General features: G+C 46.7%; 1 protein-coding gene across 6 annotated transcripts in view; it reads left to right on the top strand.

The window, feature by feature from the left end:
• BLVRA (biliverdin reductase A) overlaps window positions 1-19308 on the top strand; it is a 78441-nt gene that overhangs the window by 17215 nt on the left and 41918 nt on the right. For 2 of the 6 annotated variants that reach the window (XM_038562631.1, XM_038562633.1), the window contains exon 2: window positions 15720-15752. In XM_038562631.1, coding sequence (XP_038418559.1) covers window positions 15720-15752 — 33 coding nt within the window. Of the gene's footprint in view, window positions 1-8030; window positions 8161-8979; window positions 9071-14892; window positions 15122-15719; window positions 15753-18819; window positions 18872-19308 lie in introns of those variants that run through there. The other 4 variants (XM_038562630.1, XM_038562634.1, XM_038562632.1 and 1 more) reach the window with 4 other exon arrangements.

Below are 19308 nucleotides of genomic sequence, written 5' to 3'. Positions count from 1 at the left end.
GGAAATGCAAATCAAAAATGAGATACCATCTCATACCTGTCAACAACACAAAAGACACCAGGTGTTGGTGAGTATGTGGAGAAAAAGGAACCCTCCTGCACTGTTGGAGGGAATGAAAACAAGTGCAGCTACTGTGGAAAATAGTATGAAAATTCCTCGAAATTTTAAATATAGAACAACCCTATGATCCAGCAACTAGTGTTTGAGTGTTTACCAAAACAAAAACCCTAATTCAGAGGGATACATGCACTCCCTATGTTTATAGGGCCATAATTTACAATAGCCAAATTATGAAGGTTACTCAAGTGTCCTTCGATTAGATAAATGGATAAAGAAGGAGTGATACATATATTCAATGGAATATTACTCAGCCTTAAAAAGAGAATGAAATCTTGCCACTTGCAATGACATGGATGATGCTATAGAATATAATGCTAAGTGAAATATACCAGTCAGAGAAAGACAAATACCATATGATTTTACTCATATGTCGAATTTAAGAAACAAAACAAATGAACAAAGGAAAAAAAAGAGAAAGAGGCAAACCAAGAAACAGACTCTTAAATATAGAGAACAAACCAGAAGGAGGTGGGAGGAGAGGGGGAGGAAATAGACGATGGTGATTAAGAAGTATACTTGTTATGATGTGCACAGGGTGATATATGGAATTGGTGGATTATTTTATAGTACACCTGAAACTAATATAACACTGTACGTTAACTACACTGGAATTAAAATTTTTTAAATTTTAGATATGAAATTAAATATGCAAAACATACCTATTTTAACAGTATTTGTGGGCAGCGCTGGTAGCCCAGTGGTTTAGCGCTGCCTTCAGCCCAGGGTGCGATCCTGGAGACCTGGGATCGAGTCCCGCATCAGGCTCCCTTCATGGAGCATGTTTCTCCCTCTGCCCGTGTCTCTGCCTCTCTCTCCCTCTGTGTGTCTCTCATGAATAAATAAATAAAATCTTAAAAAAAAAAAACAGTATTTGTATTAGTAGATTGGCCTCAAAATCTCACATAAACACTCAAGTTTTTTAAAAATTTTAAAGAGAAAACCTGTCTAAAGCAAAAATTAAGGAAATAAACCTAACTCTGTACAGTTAGTGGTATAACCACTATGAGAAAAACTATCATGAGTGTAAAGCACTGTATTTGATTGTACATCTTAAAAAAAAAAAAATACCTGTAAAGAAGTGTTGAATTAAATTCAGTAGGTTTGTGTTGGTACAAATCTAGATTTGAATGTGTTTCCTTCCCCAGATTAGGGAAATTCTCAGTTATAATTTGTTCAAATAAACCTTCTGATCCTTTCTCCTGCTCCTCATCTTCTGTGACCCCTATTATCCACATATTATTTTCCTTTATGGAATCGCTGAGTTCTGTGTTTCCCTTTGTGATTCAGTAGTTTTCTTTTTCCCTTCTTTTCAGCTTCCTTATTTTCTATCCTTTTATCTTCCATATAATTTCTTCTGCTTCATTCATCCTTGTTTTTATAGCCTCCACTTAGGACTGCATCTTTGATAATAGCATTTTTAATTTTGCCCTAACTAGATTTTAGTTCTCTTAGGTCTCCAGTAAGGGATTCTCTAGCGTCTTTTATGCTTTTTTCAAGCCCAGCTAAGTATCTTCACAATCATTGTTTTAAATTCTAGTTCAGAATCTTACTTCTATCCATATTGATTAAATCCCTGGCAGTGAGTACTACATCCTGTTCTTTCTTTTGGTGTGAATTTCTCTGTCTCAGCATTTCTGCCTATAAAAGAAAAGAAGAAAGAAAGAGAAATAACTCCAATAACATCAATGATAATAGAGAAAAACAAAACAAGCAAAACCAAACCAAACCAAACAAACGAAAAAACCCAAACAAAACAAAAACCTAGATCCTGAGTGTATTTCGGTCTGCTTCTTAAAAGAAACTAGATGCCAAAATAAGAAGGAAAGAAAAACATATATGTAAATAAAATGAAATACAGTACAATGAAAGGAAACAAAAAATAACACATATATTATGTATATATATATTTTTTAAAGATTTTATTTATTTATGCATGAGATACACAGAGAGAGGGAGAGAGAGGCAGAGACACAGGCAGAGGGAGAAGCAGGCTCCATGCAGGGAGCCTAACATGGGACTCGATCCAGGGTCTCCAGGATCAGGCCCTGGGCGGAAGGCAGATGCTAAACCGCTGAGCCACCCAGGGATCCCTATAATGTATATTTTAAAATAAAAATTAGAAAAGAATTTTAAAAGTCAAAAAAATGAAAATAACAAAAAATAATCCTAAAAGAGTAAAGATTAAAAATACAAAGATTTCTGTACAGTGTTTTTTCCAAGAGCTGAAGCTTTGCAGCCCTTTGTGATCAGTGAGCTGTACAAGCGTGAGTTGGTGGTGCTGGTCTTCTGGGGAAGGGGCCCTTCTGCGGATTCTCAGGGGGCACTTGCCCCAGCGGAGAAAAGCCCCCCCGGTACAAGAGGCAAGTTTCAAGGTACTGGCTCCAGTTCCAGTAGGTGGTGAAGGTTTTCAGGGTCACTATGGCTATTACCCCCTCCCTGCCCCCCAGCCCCAGAGCTGCAAGTACATCCCCCACTCTTCTGTGAGCCCTCACCAAAAAGCAATCACTCACTCTTGTTTCCCGGGTTTCCATCCGAACTCTGAGCTCACCAGGCCTGTGGCCAAACGTTTTTATCTCAGGCCCTCAACTAAGTTTCAAAATTCCAAATTGTAGGAACTCCCACGGTGGGGACCCACACTATTCCTCCGAGAGGGGGGAGGTTCTTGTCATACTTCTGCCTTTTGCTGGACCCTTCCCAGGAAAGCAGTCATGGGACGGTGCAGCGGTTCAGTTTATGGCAACAGAGAGAAGCAAGCTGGCATCTTGACTTGCTGTTCTCAGCAGCCTCCTGGCTCCTAGGCCTGGAAACTCCACCTCACCCAGGCTCCCCACCCGTTTTCCTTGCAACCCAAGGGTCCTCCAACCACGTTGGCCCACCTGGGATTCTACCCTGCTTCACCACCCAGCACCTTTGAGCCAGGCAGGGCCCCACCCTACCAACTTCTAAACGTTCCAATTTTGCACTCAGCTGCTTCTCATACTTTGCAGTAGCTCTTTAAGCAGGCTCCCTCCTCTCCACTACATCTTCAATCCGGATTGAAGTCTTTGCACCTCCTACCTTTTCCAAACAGTGGTTGTTTTTCTACCATTGACTTCACAGATTTTGTTTTTTGTTGTTTTGTTTTTTCCAGATCTCTGATTTCTCTGGTGTTCAGGATGATTTCATAACTATCTAGTCCTATTTGAGGGATGAGACAAATTTAGGGTCCCCCCTACTCCTCTGCCATCTTAACTCCTCCTCCTGTATACTATTTTTTATTGAAGCCATAGTAGATTGGGTCAGTCCATTTTTACAGAGAGTAAAGAAAATGTGCGCTAATATAAGGAGTTAACAAAGTTGAGCCATTTCTCTGGGTAGGCAATTTAAATAGCATAAAATGGAGGCTGTTTATTCTAAGAAGTATTTCCAGAAAAGGAAGAATCTCACCAAATCTTAAAGAGGATCCATGAGTAACTCTATCAAAGGCACGAGGGTTTTTCTGTTAAAATGGATAATGTGGTAATCCCTTCCCAGCTGTGTGTTCCTCACCGTCAAAATTTAAGAATTTATAGATATGTTTCTGACGTCCTCCAATTTCCCCTGCCTGTTTCTATAAGGTCACATTTACATTTATTCCCCATTCTTTTTTTTTTTCTTTTTATGATAGGCACGCAGTGAGAGAGAGAGGCAGAGACATAGGCAGAGGGAGAAGCAGGCTCCATGCACCGGGAGCCCGACGTGGGATTTGATCCCGGGTCTCCAGGATCGCGCCCTGGGCCAAAGGCAGGCGCCAAACCGCTGCGCCACCCAGGGATCCCTATTCCCCATTCTTTTCAAGCTGATCACTCCTCCCCACATATGCAGGGCCTTAGGCAGGGCCCCCCTCCTTGGGTGGTATCTTAGAAGGATTCATAATCAGGCCAGAATATGCTGAACACTGTACTCTCCTGACTTTGTCTGACATGCTTCCAAAATTACAACACCCTCAAAGCTCTGTCATTTAGAACTATAATATATTTTTCCAGCACCTTATACCAGTGCTCATAGTATATGCCCAATAAATACGTGTAGAATGCTGGACTACACGATGGCCTTAGACGGCAGAATAAGTACGACCTACTAAGCATTCCATTTGGTCCCCTATCTTCTCCAGTCTGTCCTCCAGTTAGATGCAACCATGGGACTAGTGCTAACCAGGGCTACAGAGCCTTAAAAATTCATTCAGATGACTTTGAAGGGAGGGAGCTGGAGCTTGGAGTTCATGTGTTTTGATATGCTCTAAAATGAAGTTATCAAAAGTGGGGCTAAATCTAAAGGAAACTCTGTACTGGGAAACTCAAATTTGACATTCACCTCCAGCTTCTTGCTGAGGGGATCCCTTTGTCCCTTCAGGCAGCTTTATTGGACCAGACCCAAGACAACTGTCTCTCCTGCATTGCCCACAGGAATGTGTGACCCATGGGAAACACAAATGTGTCCTGTGGACTACTGACCCTATGTGCATGCTGACCAACTCCAGCACAGCAGCACACAGCTGGACTATCCGCCCCAGCTGTCTGAAGCCTATCTCTCCCCAGTGGGAGATAGAGAACAGTCCAGAGAGTCCCCAAGTATATTGACTCTGGTACTCTGGTCCCCCAGCCAGGCTGGTGGGGTAGCCCATAGGTGTGATATGAGGGAAATAGGCTGACTGTAGCTTTCCTCAAATGGGGGGAAGAGGAACCTACAGCACAATAACTCATCAGAGATTTCACCAAATCTTGCCACTTTGATTCCTTCTTATATCCTTGGATATCTGATCCTAGAATTTTACATCTAGTGTATCGTGTCATTTTAATCAAAATCTATACAAAATCTATTACTCCTAGAAGGGGAAAATATGTAAAGAAATTGATAGAGAAATGGCACTGGAGATCTAATATAGCTCCTTACTTGTTTAATGATTTTTGAGTGGGGTTTTTCCATTACTTGTAGACTAGGGCAGTCTGTTACTGTCCCCACAACCTATCAGAGTCCTTCAGGCTGGAGAGGGTTACTACTTTGTACAATGTAACTAACATAGTAACATAACATAATAAACTATTATGTTAATAAATAGTAACATAATAAACTAACATATTTGAAACACATTATTACCAGAAAGGTAGAGTGTTTGTAGTTCCATCCTTACACTTCATTTTTTTTTCTTCAAGATTTTATTTATTCATTCATGAGAGACACACATAGAGAGAGGCAGAGACACAGGCAGAGGGAGAAGCAGGCTCCATGCAGGGAACCTGACATGGGACTTGATCCTGAGTCCTGGGTCTCCAGAATCACGTCCCGGCCTGAAGGGCACTAAACCGCTGAGCCACCCGGGCTGCCCAGCCATCCTTACACTCTATATTCAAGGATACGTGTGGCCCCTCTCACAGGCTTCCTCAAAGTTGCTCTGTGTGCTAAGTCTGACTCAGCAAGTGAACATCTGTGGGTTTTGCTTAGCCAGTATCTCTCCTTCTAATAACAGAGTTCAGCATTCCATTTTGGGGAACCACCTCTTCTCCATATAGTTTTTTTTTTTTTTTTTTTTTTTTATGATAGTCACAGAGAGAGAGAGAGAGAGAGAGGCAGAGACACAGGCAGAGGGAGAAGCAGGCTCCTGCAGGGAGCCCAATGTGGGACTCGATCCTGGGTCTCCAGGATCGCGCCCTGGGCCAAAGGCAGGCGCTAAACCGCTGTGCCACCCAGGGACCTCCCTCCATATAGTTTATTAATCTTGCGATCCTTGAGTTTAGCTTATGACCTAGGCTTTGAAATGCCAGTAAAGGTATAGGATCCTTTTTGTGCAGTTATTTCTTTAAGAAAAGGTGTATCATGACACAAGAGGAAATACTAAGGTGGATATAAGGGATGGATAATGAACAGTAATTACATGTAGTAACTAATTAAGTATTTGAATACATTAGAAGGTGTAAGTGCTATAGGAAGAAATAATAGCCAACTAAGGAAGTCAGGAGCAGGGCAGGAGATACTTTTGAATAGAGTGGTCAGAGTAGTTGTCACTGAGGTGGAATTTGAGCAAAATCAGGAAGAGTGGGAATCAGCCATGCATTCCAGAGAGGGGTCAGCCAGGGCAAAGGCCTTACTGCAGAAGCCTTCCTGTCTTGTTCAAGGAATAGGATGAGGTCCAGAGTGACTGGACCAGAGTAATCCAACAGGAGGGTCACAGTAGTAGATGAGGTTGCAGGAGCAACAGAGAAGCCAACCATATAGGGCCTTGTAGAGCCTTTCAGGTGTTTTGGCTTCTCCTCTAAATTGTATAGAAAACCATTGGAGGGTTTGAGCAAAGAAAGGACACAATCTTTTGTTCTTTTCCTTTTTTTTTTTAAAGGTCATTCTTGGGCAGCCCAGGTGGCTCAGCGGTTTAGCGCCGCCTTCAGCTCTGATCCTGGAGACTCAGGATTGAGTCCCATGTCGGGCTCCCTGCATGGAGCCTGCTTCTGTCTCTGCCTCTCTCTCTTTCCTGTGTTTCTCGTGAATAAATAAATGAAATCTTTAAAAATAATAATAAATAAAGATCATTCTTGTCCTGCATGGGCATAAACTGCAGGAAGGCCAGAGAAGACACTTCTGTGACTCTGATGGAGGTATGAGTAAAAAGTAATCAGTTTCTAGATATGCTAGGAAGATCTAGCCAACAGAATTTCCTGATGCATGGATGTGGGATAGAAAAGAAAGGTGAGGGATCCCTGGGTGGCGCAGCGGTTTGGCGCCTGCCTTTGGCCCAGGGCGCGATCCTGGAGACCCGGGATCGAATCCCACATCGGGCTCTCGGTGCATGGAGCCTGCTTCTCCCTCTGCCTGTGTCTCTGCCTCTCTCTCTCTCTCTCTGTGTGACTATCATAAATAAATAAAAATTAAAAAAAAAAAAATTTGAAAAGAAAGGTGAGTCAAAAATAACATCAGAGTTTCTGGCCTGAACAACTGGAAGGTTGAAGTTGCCAATGATGTGGTGATAATATGGGAAGGATAAATGGGGGGGGGGGGGGGGGGGGGGGCGGATTTAGGGGCACAGATTAGGGACATGTTAAGATTGACACATATTTTAGATATCAAAAAGGTGATATTAAGTGGTGAGCTAGAGGAGTATGGAGATCTAGCCAATGCATTTTTAATATTTTTTTTTCTATTTTTTAAAAAAATTTATTTTAGAGGGAGAGAAGAGCAGAGGGAGAGAGGAATCCTGAGCAGGGTCTATGCCCAGCTCGGAGCCCAGTGGAGTAGCCAATGCATTTAGACAGTTAAAAGAAACCAAAGTCATCCAAATTGGAAAAGAATAAGTAAAATTATCTCTGTTCATGGATGATTTAATCTAATATGTAGAAAATTTGAAAATCCTAGAGAAAACTATTGTAAGTAATAAGTGAATTCAGGAATGTAGCAGGACACAAAAATCACCTGCATTTCTATACACTAACAATGAATAACCTGAAAATAATGACCAAAGTAAGTTAATTTACAACAGCATTTAAAAGAATAAAATACTTAGAAATTAACCAAGGAGGGATCCCTGGGTAGCGCAGCGGTTTGGCGCCTGCCTTTGGCCCAGGGCGCGATCCTGGAGACCCGGGATCGAATCCCACGTCGGGCTCCCGGTGCATGGAGCCTGCTTCTCCCTCTGCCTGTGTCTCTGCCTCTCTCTCTCTCTCTCTCTATCATAAATAAATAAAAATTAAAAAAAAAAAAAGAAATTAACCAAGGAGATGAAAAACTTGTACAATGAAAACTATAAAAGCTTGCTGAAAGAAACTGAAGAAGACATATATAAATGGAAATGTATCCCATGTTCATGTATTAGAAGACTTAATATCATTAAAGTGTCAATACTACCCAAAGTAATATACAGATTCAATTCAGTCCCAACAAAATTTCCAATGTCTTCTTTTTTGCAGAGATAGGAAAACTCATTCCTAAATTCATATGGAATCTCGAGGGATCATGAATTGCCAAAATGATCTTGAAAAAGAACAAGAGAGGAGGAGGACTCACTTCTTGACTTCAAAATTTATTACAAAGCCATAGGTAATCAAAACTGTGGTATTGGCATAAAGACAGATATGTCAAGTAATGGGATAAAATAGAGACCCCAGAAATAAACTCTCACACATATGGTCAAATGATTTTTGAGAGGGACGTCAAGTCTGTTCAGTGTGAAAGGATAGTCTGTTCAACAAATGGTGTTGGGAAAACTGGATATCCACATTAACTCAAAATGGATCAAGGACCAAATTAAGACCTGAAACAAAATTTCTAGAAAACAGGACAAAAGTTTTGGGATATCCAACTTGGCAATGATTTCTGATATGACATCAAAGGCACAGTAACAAAAGGAAAATTAGAGAAATTGACTCTGAAAATTTAAAGATATTTTATATCAGAAGACGCTATCATCAGAGTAGAAAGGTAACTCAGAACAGCAGAAAATATTAGCAAATCATGTATCTAATAAAGCATTAATATCCGGAATATATGGTGTACTCCTAAACCTCAACCACAAACAACCTGATTCAAAATAACTTCAATAGCTATTTCTCCAGAGGAGAGGTACAAATGGCCAACATGCTTAGGAAAAGGTGTTCAGCATCATCTTTATTAGGGAAATGCAAATTAAAACTATAATGAGCTACCACCCGGTCCCAGGCCTCCCCGCCCCGCGGCCTCTGCTCCTTCGCCAGGTGGACCACTGCGGCCAGGCTCTCCCACCCGGGGGCGTGAGGCAGGGCCCCCCTGCTCCCTGCTCCCTCCACCCCTCCCCTCCCCTCCCCGCCCCCCCTGCTCCCTCCACTCTCCCCTCCCTGGCCCCGCTCCCCCCGCCCCCCACCCCCCCCCCCCGCTCCTCCGCCAATCGCAGCCCGGCGCCCGCCACCGAGGCCCGGCAAGCAGGCGGCGGCGGGCGGCGGCGCGGAGGCCGGAGCTTTGTGCCCCGCGGCAGGTAAGGCGCCGGGCGGGGGGGCCGCGGGGATCGGGCCCTGGGCCGGGAGCCTGGAAGGTGGGCGCGCTCCCGGCCCGGCGGGTGGCCCCGGGGCGGCGGCGGCCCTCCCGGCAACGGCCTCCCCGAGGCCGCGCGTGTCTCGCCCCGTCGGCTGCGCCCGCGCCCGCGCCCGCGCCCCCGCCCCGAGTGCGAATCCGGCGCCGGCCGCCGCGTCCCTCGGGGGCACCCGCGTCGGGTGGGAATCCGCCGAGCTTGTGGGGGCCGCAGGAGTCAGGGGCGCCCCGAAATCGGGCCGAGCTCCCGGAGCAGCGGCGCTGCGGCTGCGGCCCTGGCGCGGCCCGAGGCCCTGAGCTGCTCGGGGCGGGAGGCGGTGCGCGGCGGGCCCGGGCCCGGGGAGGAGCGGCTGCCGACTCCCGCCGGGAGGAGCGGCCTGGGCGCCGGGGCCGAAACCTTCCGCGGCCGGGACCCGCCGCCTCCCCGCAGCCGCAGCCGCAGCCGCAGGTCGCCCGGCAGGACACCCGGCAGGACACCCGGCAGGTCGCCCGGCAGGTCGCCCGGCAGGCCGGCGCGTCCCAGCGGGGGCAGGTCACCCGGGACCGTGGCCCGCGCACGCCCGGCTTGCAGGCGCCCTCGCCCCCACCGGGCAGCCACCATTTCCTTCTCTGTTCACAAGAGCTTTTATATTTATTCGTGAGAGACACAGAGAGGCAGAGACACAGGCAGAGGGAGAAGCAGGCTCCCTGCGGGGAGCCCGATGTGGGACCAGGACCCCGGGGTCACGCCCTGGGCCGAAGGCAGAAGCTCAACCGCTGAGCCCCCCAGGCGGCCCCATAAGAGTGCTTAGGGCTTCGGAAACACCAGTGATTCCCGAGTCCTGCCCGGGTGGAGGGTTGTACTGCGGGGCCCACCCGCACTTGTGGGTCCAGCAGCCCCCCCTTTTCTGTAGCTCTCTGCATCACCAAGAACTAGTCTTTCAGTAATAGGGATCCAAGCCCCACCCCAGATCTTTTTGGGGGATCAATGCCTAACGATACCAGTGGGCCCCGGAATGTCCTGATCTCAACCCAGTTTGGAAACTGAGTTGCACCTTGTTTGCAATTACTTGAATTAAGTTGCTTTAAAAAAGGGGGGAGGAGGGACATACTCTTCTAAATTTCCATACTCTAGATTTTTTTTCCCTAATAAGAGTATTTTGATTCCTGTTATCTCCTTTCTTTCCCATTACATCTATCAAGATCACTTTCAGGAAAAGGTAGAAGGTTTGGAAATGGTGTTGAAGAGGAATCGGGAGGCTCTGGTGCAGGTGGGAGGGGCCAGGGGGGTGGGGAGGGGGAGAGAGTGGCTTAGGTTTGGAGGGAGTGTCCCGGACAGCTTGGGTTTTAGCTTCCTGGCAGCTGCTGCCCTGGCCCCCGTAGCTGGGGCCTTCCCCCAGTTACCTGTGTGCGGGTCCCTGACAGAACCAGAAGAGCAGCTCACGACCTCCGGTTAATCGAGGCACACACTGAGGAAGCTAAGCCTAAGGAGAACAAAAAAGTAGAAGTGGGTCAGGATTCCAGCGTGTCAGCACGGAAGAGAGCGAGGGTCATCTACGTTTGTCTAAGCTCATGCGCCCCCTCCTTTTCTGCAGTGCCGAAACCAAGGCAGGAAGAGAGCATGTGCCTTGGCCTTGGTCAGATTGGTAGTGGGTGCCCACGCCTGGTGTGGAATTCTGGGCTCCCCAGGCTCAGGCAGGCCCTTATGCCCCCAAGAGGTGTCTGGTCTGCGTGCACCCCAGCGCATCAGATTTTGGTGTCAAAGCTCAAAGTCCAGCACTGTTTAGTCCACCTGCTGCAGCAGATGTGTGGAAAGGAAAAGCCTACTTTAAATTGCTTTTTTTTTTTAAGATTTTATTTATTTGGGATCCCTGGGTGGCGCAGCGGTTTGGCGCCTGCCTTTGGCCCAGGGCGCGATCCTGGAGACCCGGGATCGAATCCCACATCGGGCTCCCGGTGCATGGAGCCTGCTTCTCCCTCTGCCTGTGTCTCTCTGCCTCTCTCTCTCTCTCTGTGACTATCATGAATAAATAAATAAATAAAAAAAAAAAAAAAGATTTTATTTATTTACTCATGAGAGACCCAGAGAGAGAGAGAGGGGGGCAGAGACACAGGCAGAGGGAGAAGCAGTCTCCACACAGGGAGCCCGACATGGGACTCGATCCCAGGACTCCAGGATCACGCCCTGGGTCAAAGGCAGGCACTAAACCGCTGAGCCACCCAGGGATCCTCTAAATTGCTTTAAGCAGATTTTTTATGCAAGTTTTTTTTTTAGCTGTCTAGAGAACCACTGCAGCCTGAACTGTCTTTGTCATTATGTGGTAATTCAGGAACTCACTCAAGATTCTTCTGTTTTGTACTTTTTTTTTTTCCCCAACTGCTTGCTCTTAGGCAGACCTATCATATATTTCTGGATGGGAAAACCTATTAATGTGCATTAATTTAATCTATAAGTTTGATGCACTGGACACAGTCCCAGTGGAATTTTTTTTCTTTTTACAAGAATGTTCTAAAAGTAATTGGGAAGTCTGAGCAAACAAGAATAGGTAGGGATACTGCACAAGTTAATGAGAGAACTTGAACTGTCAGGTAACAGAACATGTTGTTAACAACATAACATGTTGTTATGTTCACATCATGTGAACAATAAAGGCCTGGGAATAAAGGTCAGTGACACAGCAGAAAAAGTGAAAAAAAGAATAAGCATATTCATAAGAACTTATGTATGAGTCACTGGGGGAAATGATGAAATATTCAATTAATGATTTGGGAGCAACTCAGCTATTTGAGGGAAAGGTACAGGTTGAGTCTTATCTCAGGCCATATAGCAAAAAAACAACTGGATTAAAATGTGACAAAATAAAAAAGTTAAAAACCGAAAAGGAAATAAAAATGTTTCTATAAGTGTTTCTATGTTTTCTTAAGATTGTATTTATTTATTTATAAGAGACAGAGAGAGAGAGGCAGAGACGCAGGTAGAGGGAGAAGCAGGCTCCATGCAGGGAGCCCGACGTGGGACTCGATCCCGGGTCTCCAGGATCACTCCCTGGGCCTAAGGCGGCGTTAAACCGCTGGGCCACCGGGCTGCCCCTCTATAAGTATTTCTAAATAGTACTGGAAGCACTATCAAAGGCTTTTGATGTCTATTTAAATATTAAACCCTTGAAATAAATAAGCAAACAAACTGAAATCTTGTTATAGGATCAGGTCTTAGATCTCTAAGAGTATGTTCAAATATAGAATAAAATTCCCCCTGGGTTCTTTTCCAGCTTCAGTTAGTCTTGCAGGACAGTGGGAAGGAAGAGGATGCATGCTGAGTGGGGAGAGTGTAGGGAGGCAGAGTCAGATCCCATCTGGCCGGGGTGGGCCTCCTGCCGCTGCCAGGTTATTATAAGGGTTGCTGAGCGCTGGAGGGGAGGGAGCCCTGGAGGGTACCCCAGTTGGAGGATCCAGCCAGGATACCCCAGTTGATAACTCTCGATCATACACAAGAGTGCAGTTCATCCTTGGTTGTGGACTGCTGATGCCTGATGCAATGGGATTTCTCCTAGTCCTTGTTCTGTGTTTTCTTTTGCTTTCCCAGATCCTGTGGGAAAGCAGTAAAGTTCATAAACCATGTTGTCTTGTAGACATTTTTTAATCGGGAAGCTTTCCTGGACGTCCCTTGAAAGGGAAGGCAAGTAGTAGCCGTGTTCCTGGGAGGACAAAGAACACAGGGCAATTGAATGGTTTCTCTCGAGTGCGATTTGGGCCCTGGAGATACATTGGAAGCCGTGGAACCGCCGGGTCAGAGGCCGTGTGCGTGTGGAAGCGTGACGCACGGTGCAGGCTGCCCCCGTGGCCTAATGCCCCCCGCGGCCCCCTAATGGCAGAGGAGGTATTCTTCTCCACCTTCGCCCCGGCAGGCAGCGCGGCAAGCACTGTGGTCTCCGGCAGGTGGATGGAGGATGGACGGATGGACGGCGGCTCTGAAATCCTGAGTTGCGTTCTGTGGTCATGACTGAGGCCGAGCACTGTTCCACCTGTTTCAAGAGTCACCGGAATTTCCTTCTGTGGAAACCAGAGAGCATTCTAGAGCTGGACAGGCCTGAGAGACGAAGGCCCGTCGTTCAGCCCGCGGAGCCTGAGCCGAGCCCCTCGCCTAGCCCAGGACGGAAGCGGGGCCGACCCAGTTCTGCCGTGTGTCCTAGCGGCCTGGGTGAGGGCGGCACAGTCTGCAGAGGTCTGGAGGCCTCTGGGGCTCGGCTCTGGAACCACAAAGTCCGAGAATTCCGGGGCAGCGCCCAGACCGTGAGGCCAAAGGCTTTTACCCACACTGACCTCGGGGCCCTCATCCCTAAGCCAGCATTAGCCGTAGCTCTTGCCGGGGCTTTAGGAATTCGTGTTAATATAAAGTAGTTGAGACAAGGGCGCTCACACCTGTTATTATCGTCCTCACCTTTGTGCGTTTTGTTATCTGACTTTGCCCCCCACATGTAAGCTCTAAGGGGGCTTAAAGGAAATCCATGAGTTTGGGCAGGGCACCTGAGCAGGGGGGAGCAACCAGGGAGTGTTCTCTGGGGAGCCCCTGTGGTCCAGGCTGCTGCTGAGCACCCGTCCTTGCCGCCTTAGTTCCTGCCTTCCCCCAGCTTTGCTATCAGCATCTTGCTTATCCTCCCGAGATAGTTGATGCGGAAGAAGCCATCACGCCCTTCCTGACTCCCTGAGATCTGAGAAGAAAACTTACCCACTTTGCGACAGGGTTTTTGCAAGCAGGGTTTGTCTTCTACAAGTACCCTCTTGCATGTTTCTCAAGAAAGATGAAAAGGCTCTGGATTATTATTTTTTTTTATTTATTTATGATAGTCACAGAGAGAGAGAGAGAGGCAGAGACACAGGCAGAGGAAGAAGCAGGCTCCATGCACCGGGAGCCCGACGTGGGATTCGATCCCGGGTCTCCGGGATCGCGCCCTGGGCCAAAGGCTGGCGCCAAACCGCTGCGCCACCCAGGGATCCCAAGGCTCTGGATTATTAAAGGAAGGACGGCATGTGTGCTGGATAGGTTGGGTCATGAGACGCAATCTCAAAGCAGACCGGAGGAATGAGAAGAGAGGATAGAGGGGAATTACTGAAAATGGGTTATTTTCGACACACAGTCCCAGGGGACCATCCCAGGTGTTCAGAGGATTGTCAAGAGTCATTTTCTTGTGTTTGTTGTTTCTAACGATGAGTGTTATTATTTCATCGTTCTTATTCATGGTTTTCATCCCTACGCCCGACCATTGCTAAATAGTGAAGAAGAATAGGATCAAATGCAGGGATGGGTCCAAGGACAGAGGCCACCCTAGCCTTCCCTTCCCGGAGGACTTGGAGGGCCCTCCTCCTTCCTCTCCTCCAGCTCGGAGCATCATCTGCATTGGCTTCCTGGACATCCCACTCGGTGGAAGGGCTGGAGAGGCTTTAGTGCTTCCTCTCACTTCTAGTCACCCGGTCACCCTGCCATTGCCTGCCCAAGCCTTAGCTGAATTAAAGTGGCGATTCTAACAGCTCTGGAAAATGAAGGAGACAGTTAATTTTTATGGGCCTCTCTGTTCTACTCTCAGTTCTAGTGTTTCTCCAAGTGTGGCTGTCTGACCATGTGTACGTGTCTCTTGGACGACTGTTGAAATGCAGATTCTCAGCCTCCTCTCCCCTCTAGAATTCCTGATTCGGAATCTCTGTGGGTAGAACCCAGAATACACATTCCTTGGAATACATTAAAGTTTGGAGCCACTGTTACTCTCTGCTAGTTTCTTATTTTCCTTCTCTCTCCCGTGTCTCCTTCCTTTCCCTTTTTCTTTCCTCATTTCTTCTGACTCCGGCTCACCTGCTTGGTCCTTCCTCCGCCTTAATGCTGTCATTTCAGAACAGCCTGCTAAGCTGTTCTTCTAACATAATAAATTTAAGTCCTCTGGAAAGTCAGCTAGGAGAAAAAAAGAAGTATGTGTTTCCTAGTACCTTGCTTGTCTCCATAAAAGGGGCACCTGGGTGGCTCAGTCAGGTAAGCAGCCGACTCTTGATCTCGGGGTCATAAATTCGAGCCTCATGTAAAAAAAGAAAGGCATATCCAAAGCTGTCCTCTCCAAGCATCAACTTTGGGACGAACATCATTCTTTTAAGTACAGATAGGCATTGCATTTACAGTCACCTTTCCAGTATAGGAGATGGTCTCTCAAGTTTGGAAATGTTCTTCTTTGACATCCCGGTCGGTGACCACCAGCCTCAAAGTCAGACATTGGCCTGGGTACCATTACTGGAGGGGTAAATGAGGTGGTGGAGGCATTTGGGGGAAGTTAGGGAAGTGGGATAATAAGTCATTTGGGAGAGGGGTGCCTGAGGGGCTCACTTGGTTAAGCATCTGATTCTTGGCTTTGGCTCAAGTTATGATCTCAGGGTTGTGGGATCGAGCTCCGTACCCAGCAGTAAGCTTGAGATTTTCTGTCTCTTCTCTCTGCCCCTTTCCCAACTCAGACACTCTTTTTTTCTCTAAAATAAATAAATAAAATCTTAAAAAAAAAATAGTGTGGGATAAAGTGGGGTGGCCAAGGGGAGTGTCTGCGTGGAGTCTGGAGTTCTGACCTCTGCTTTTGTCTTCACAGCCACTGAAGGAAGAGATCAAGATGAATGCAGAGGTGAGTTCTTTACAAGGACTGGTTTAAGGCATGCGTTTCTTGCAGTGTTCCTCATGTCTCCTTCACACAGTGTCTTCTGTCCCTACGGAACTTTTTTCAAACGCATCAGCACAAACTTGAAAACATTTCCCCTCCAGCCTGATAAGCACATGGCTCTGGGTGATATGAGAAGAATTAGACCCTGTGTCTGCCCAGCTTCAGTTAGATTAGAGTTTATCTATTACAGTTAATCCTGAAACAACACTGCAGGGCTTGGGCGGGAGCGGCAGCAGGCAGTGGGGGTGCTGGGCCTCAGCCCTGCTTTGTGTTACCCTGGGGACACTTAACCTCTGCTTCCGGGCCATTTCTCTGCATTGTCTCCTAGGCTCTCAGATCTACTCTCCTTGTTCCTTGATCTGCTGAGATTTCTAGTCACTTTGCGCTTTTGTTCTTTCCTGACGAGCAGCGCCTGCCTGCCTTTCCTCCTTTCCAAGTCCAGCCAACCCTTGGTGTCCATCTCTTCAACCACTCTTGGGCTGATGTCCCCAGCTGCTCATCTCCTTGTCCTGTTGATCCACAATGCCAAACCCAGGACAATGGTGTCGGGTGAGTGGCACAGCTTCATGCTGTTTGCAGCTAGTGGTTGTCTCCAGACCCTCATGTGGTGCTCAGCACGGCTGAGTCCTCTTTCCCTCTGCCCTGGACGGCCAGGTCCAGTCTTCTTCCTGCCTGCTCCCTCCTCACTCTTAGTATCTGGACCACTTTTTACCTAACAGAGAAAACTTAGAACCGTCAGACATCATCTGTCTCAAGTCCTGCCTTCCCATTCGCCTTACTGTGAAAGGGATGTTTATCAGTGAGAGAGCTCTAGGCCGTCAGTATAGGAAAACCCAACTTAATGTGTTTTTTTAATCTTAGAAGTCCAAATGGAGTCAGACTTCAGGGCTGGTTGATCCAGTAGCTCGGCAGTCTTGAGGATCCAGGATCATTTTGTCTCTCTGCTCTTCATTCAAATGTTGGCTTTCTCCTAGAGATAGTTCCCCTTGTGGTTATAGGATGGCTGCCAGCAGCACTTGGGGTTACATGCTTCCTCATTCACTCTGAGTAGAAGAAGGAGCTAGGCTTCCTGCAGCTCTCTCTGGAAAGTAGGAACCTCTTTTTTTTTTTTTTTAAAGCCTCACCAGATGCCTCCTTAGGTCTTATTGGCAAAAATTATGTCACATGCCCACCCCTGGGTAAGAGGGGCCAAGATTTTTCCAATTGGCTTAGACTAATCAGGCCCACCCTGAAGCAGCACCCCCACACACACACCTGGGCTGGAGATAGGAAGAAGAAAGGGGAGTGGACCTATCCCATCCGTTGTCCCTAGAAATTCCTGTGCATACTCTGAGTTACAAAGTCTGTTGTGTCCTCAGACCTCACGCTGCCTCCCTAATGATTTCCTTTACCAGCTGCATTGTTAACCGCATTTCTCATGACTTTCCCATGAATATTTCCAAATGCTTTATTTTATTTTTTTAAGGATTTATTTATTTATTTTAGAGAAAGAGAGAGCATGAGTGAGAGGGGTGAGGCAGAGGGAGAGGGAGAATCTTGAAGCAGACTCCCCACTGAGCACAGAGCCCCCAATGCAGGGCTTGATCCCAGGACCCTGAGATCAGGATCTGAGCCGAAACCAAGTGTCGGATGCTCAACCAGCTGAGCCACCCAGGCACAAAATGCTTTAGTTCTTACTTTCTCTAGGACAGAATAACACATGATATTTTGTCAAACTACCGTAGTCCTATTTTTTCTTGTGTCTTTCAAAGGGAGGCTTCTTGAAAGAGATGTCCACAGGTCATTTCTCCCATTTTTCTTCCTCTCTCCAAGTCATTCTCAACCTACTGCAGCCAGGCCTCTTTCTTACTGAAATTCATCTTAAATAATAATTTAAAAAAATATATTTTTGTAATCATGTCAGTACATATACGTAGGATAAAACTCAAAAGCCCTAAAATGACAAAAGTTGCAAGTAGGTCTCCCTGCTGCCCAATCCCTTAGCCTTCCCCATTTCAGGGCTGACCTACTTTTGAGCACTTGCTGGTGCCTCTGGCCCCTTAATGTGAAGGCCCCTGTGACTCACTCAGATTCTCATGGTCTTTCGACGCTTCCTTCTTTGATGACTTTTTCCTCTCGACCGTTGAAAACATGAGACCCTGGGTTTTCCTTTAACTATCTTCCCTTCTCTTCTGCCTCAAACACCCATTGTTCAGCATCTGTGACCACGTTCTCACTTCCCTTTTTATGTCAGCCTCACTGGAGTCTGACTCAGCTCTCACTGTTCCACCAAAACCTCGCCATTGAAAGGCACCAGGAACATCCACGTTGCCAAATTTGGTGGAAACCTCCCTTTTGAAGCATTTGACACTATTGGCCAGGTTCTCGCAGTGTTGCTATGACATCCCAGGGTTTCTGCCTATCTCTCTGCTCACTTCTTCTCAGCCTCTTTCTTAAGCTTCTCTTCCGCCTACTTCTCGAAACTTTGTGTTTCCCGGGATACCTCTCGCCCTACCCGTTGTCTCGGGCTGCTCACCTGAGCCCACAGTCTTCATCAGTCGTTTGCTTAGGAATGTCTCAGATGGATTTGTCCAACCAGATCCTGCTCCGGCCCCAGGTCTGCACATCCGGAAGCCTGCCGCACTGCTCTCTACCAAGAGGTTCCATCTAGCACCCCTGCTCATCATAACCCACGCTGGACCTGCTGCTTTTCACCTGCCCCAATAGGTTGCTCAGGATTAGCGCTATTGCCGTCTGTATACATGGCCTGGGAGCCTGACATCCTCCCCACTCCTTTCCCACACTCCATGCTGAAATTCTGTTTTCTTGATTTAGTCACTAAAGCATAAATGGAACAGTACACTGTCCCAGACTCTAGATTTGGCTTTATGGCTTTAATGGTAAAAAAAAAATAACATACTCCCATACTCATGGAATTGGCTGAGAAGCGGGACCATAATATCTTCCAAGTCTGTCTTTTTCTTGCTTGACTTTACTTCCTCATCACTTCCTCACTTCCTGTACTTACTCTCCTTTCCTTACCCTCCTCTAGGTCATTGTCTCTCCCTCTTGGGGGGCAGAGGAGGAGGCCTCAAGCAGAGAAGGTACTCCTCAGCCCCTGTTTGTGACATGTGGTCTCTGTTGGTGTGTGCCGGGCTCCTCTCTTGTATTTATTTTCTCATTCGTTTTGATCTTCATCCTCATTCTCACCCTTCCAAAGACAGTTATTCTAATGGATTAAATGATTACCTTTTTGTTTTCATGTACTTATGAAAATATATGTTATTGTTTTATTTTACAAATACCCTTTACATTTGGTAAAATAATTAATATATATATATATATATATATATATATTTTTTTTTTTTTTTTGGTGCACAAGTTCTGTGAATTAAAACACATGCATTGATTTGTATAACCATTACCACAGTCGGGATTTACACCCTCACTCCAAAATATTCCTTTCTGTTGTTGCTCCTTTGTTGTCACAGCCTCCCTCACCCTGAACCCCTGGCAACCACTGTGTAGTATACTTTTAATT

The sequence above is a fragment of the Canis lupus genome, chromosome 18 (genome assembly GCF_011100685.1).
Source record: "Canis lupus familiaris isolate Mischka breed German Shepherd chromosome 18, alternate assembly UU_Cfam_GSD_1.0, whole genome shotgun sequence".
Taxonomy (NCBI): domain Eukaryota; kingdom Metazoa; phylum Chordata; class Mammalia; order Carnivora; family Canidae; genus Canis; species Canis lupus.
This window is presented reverse-complemented; position numbering and strand designations above follow the sequence as displayed.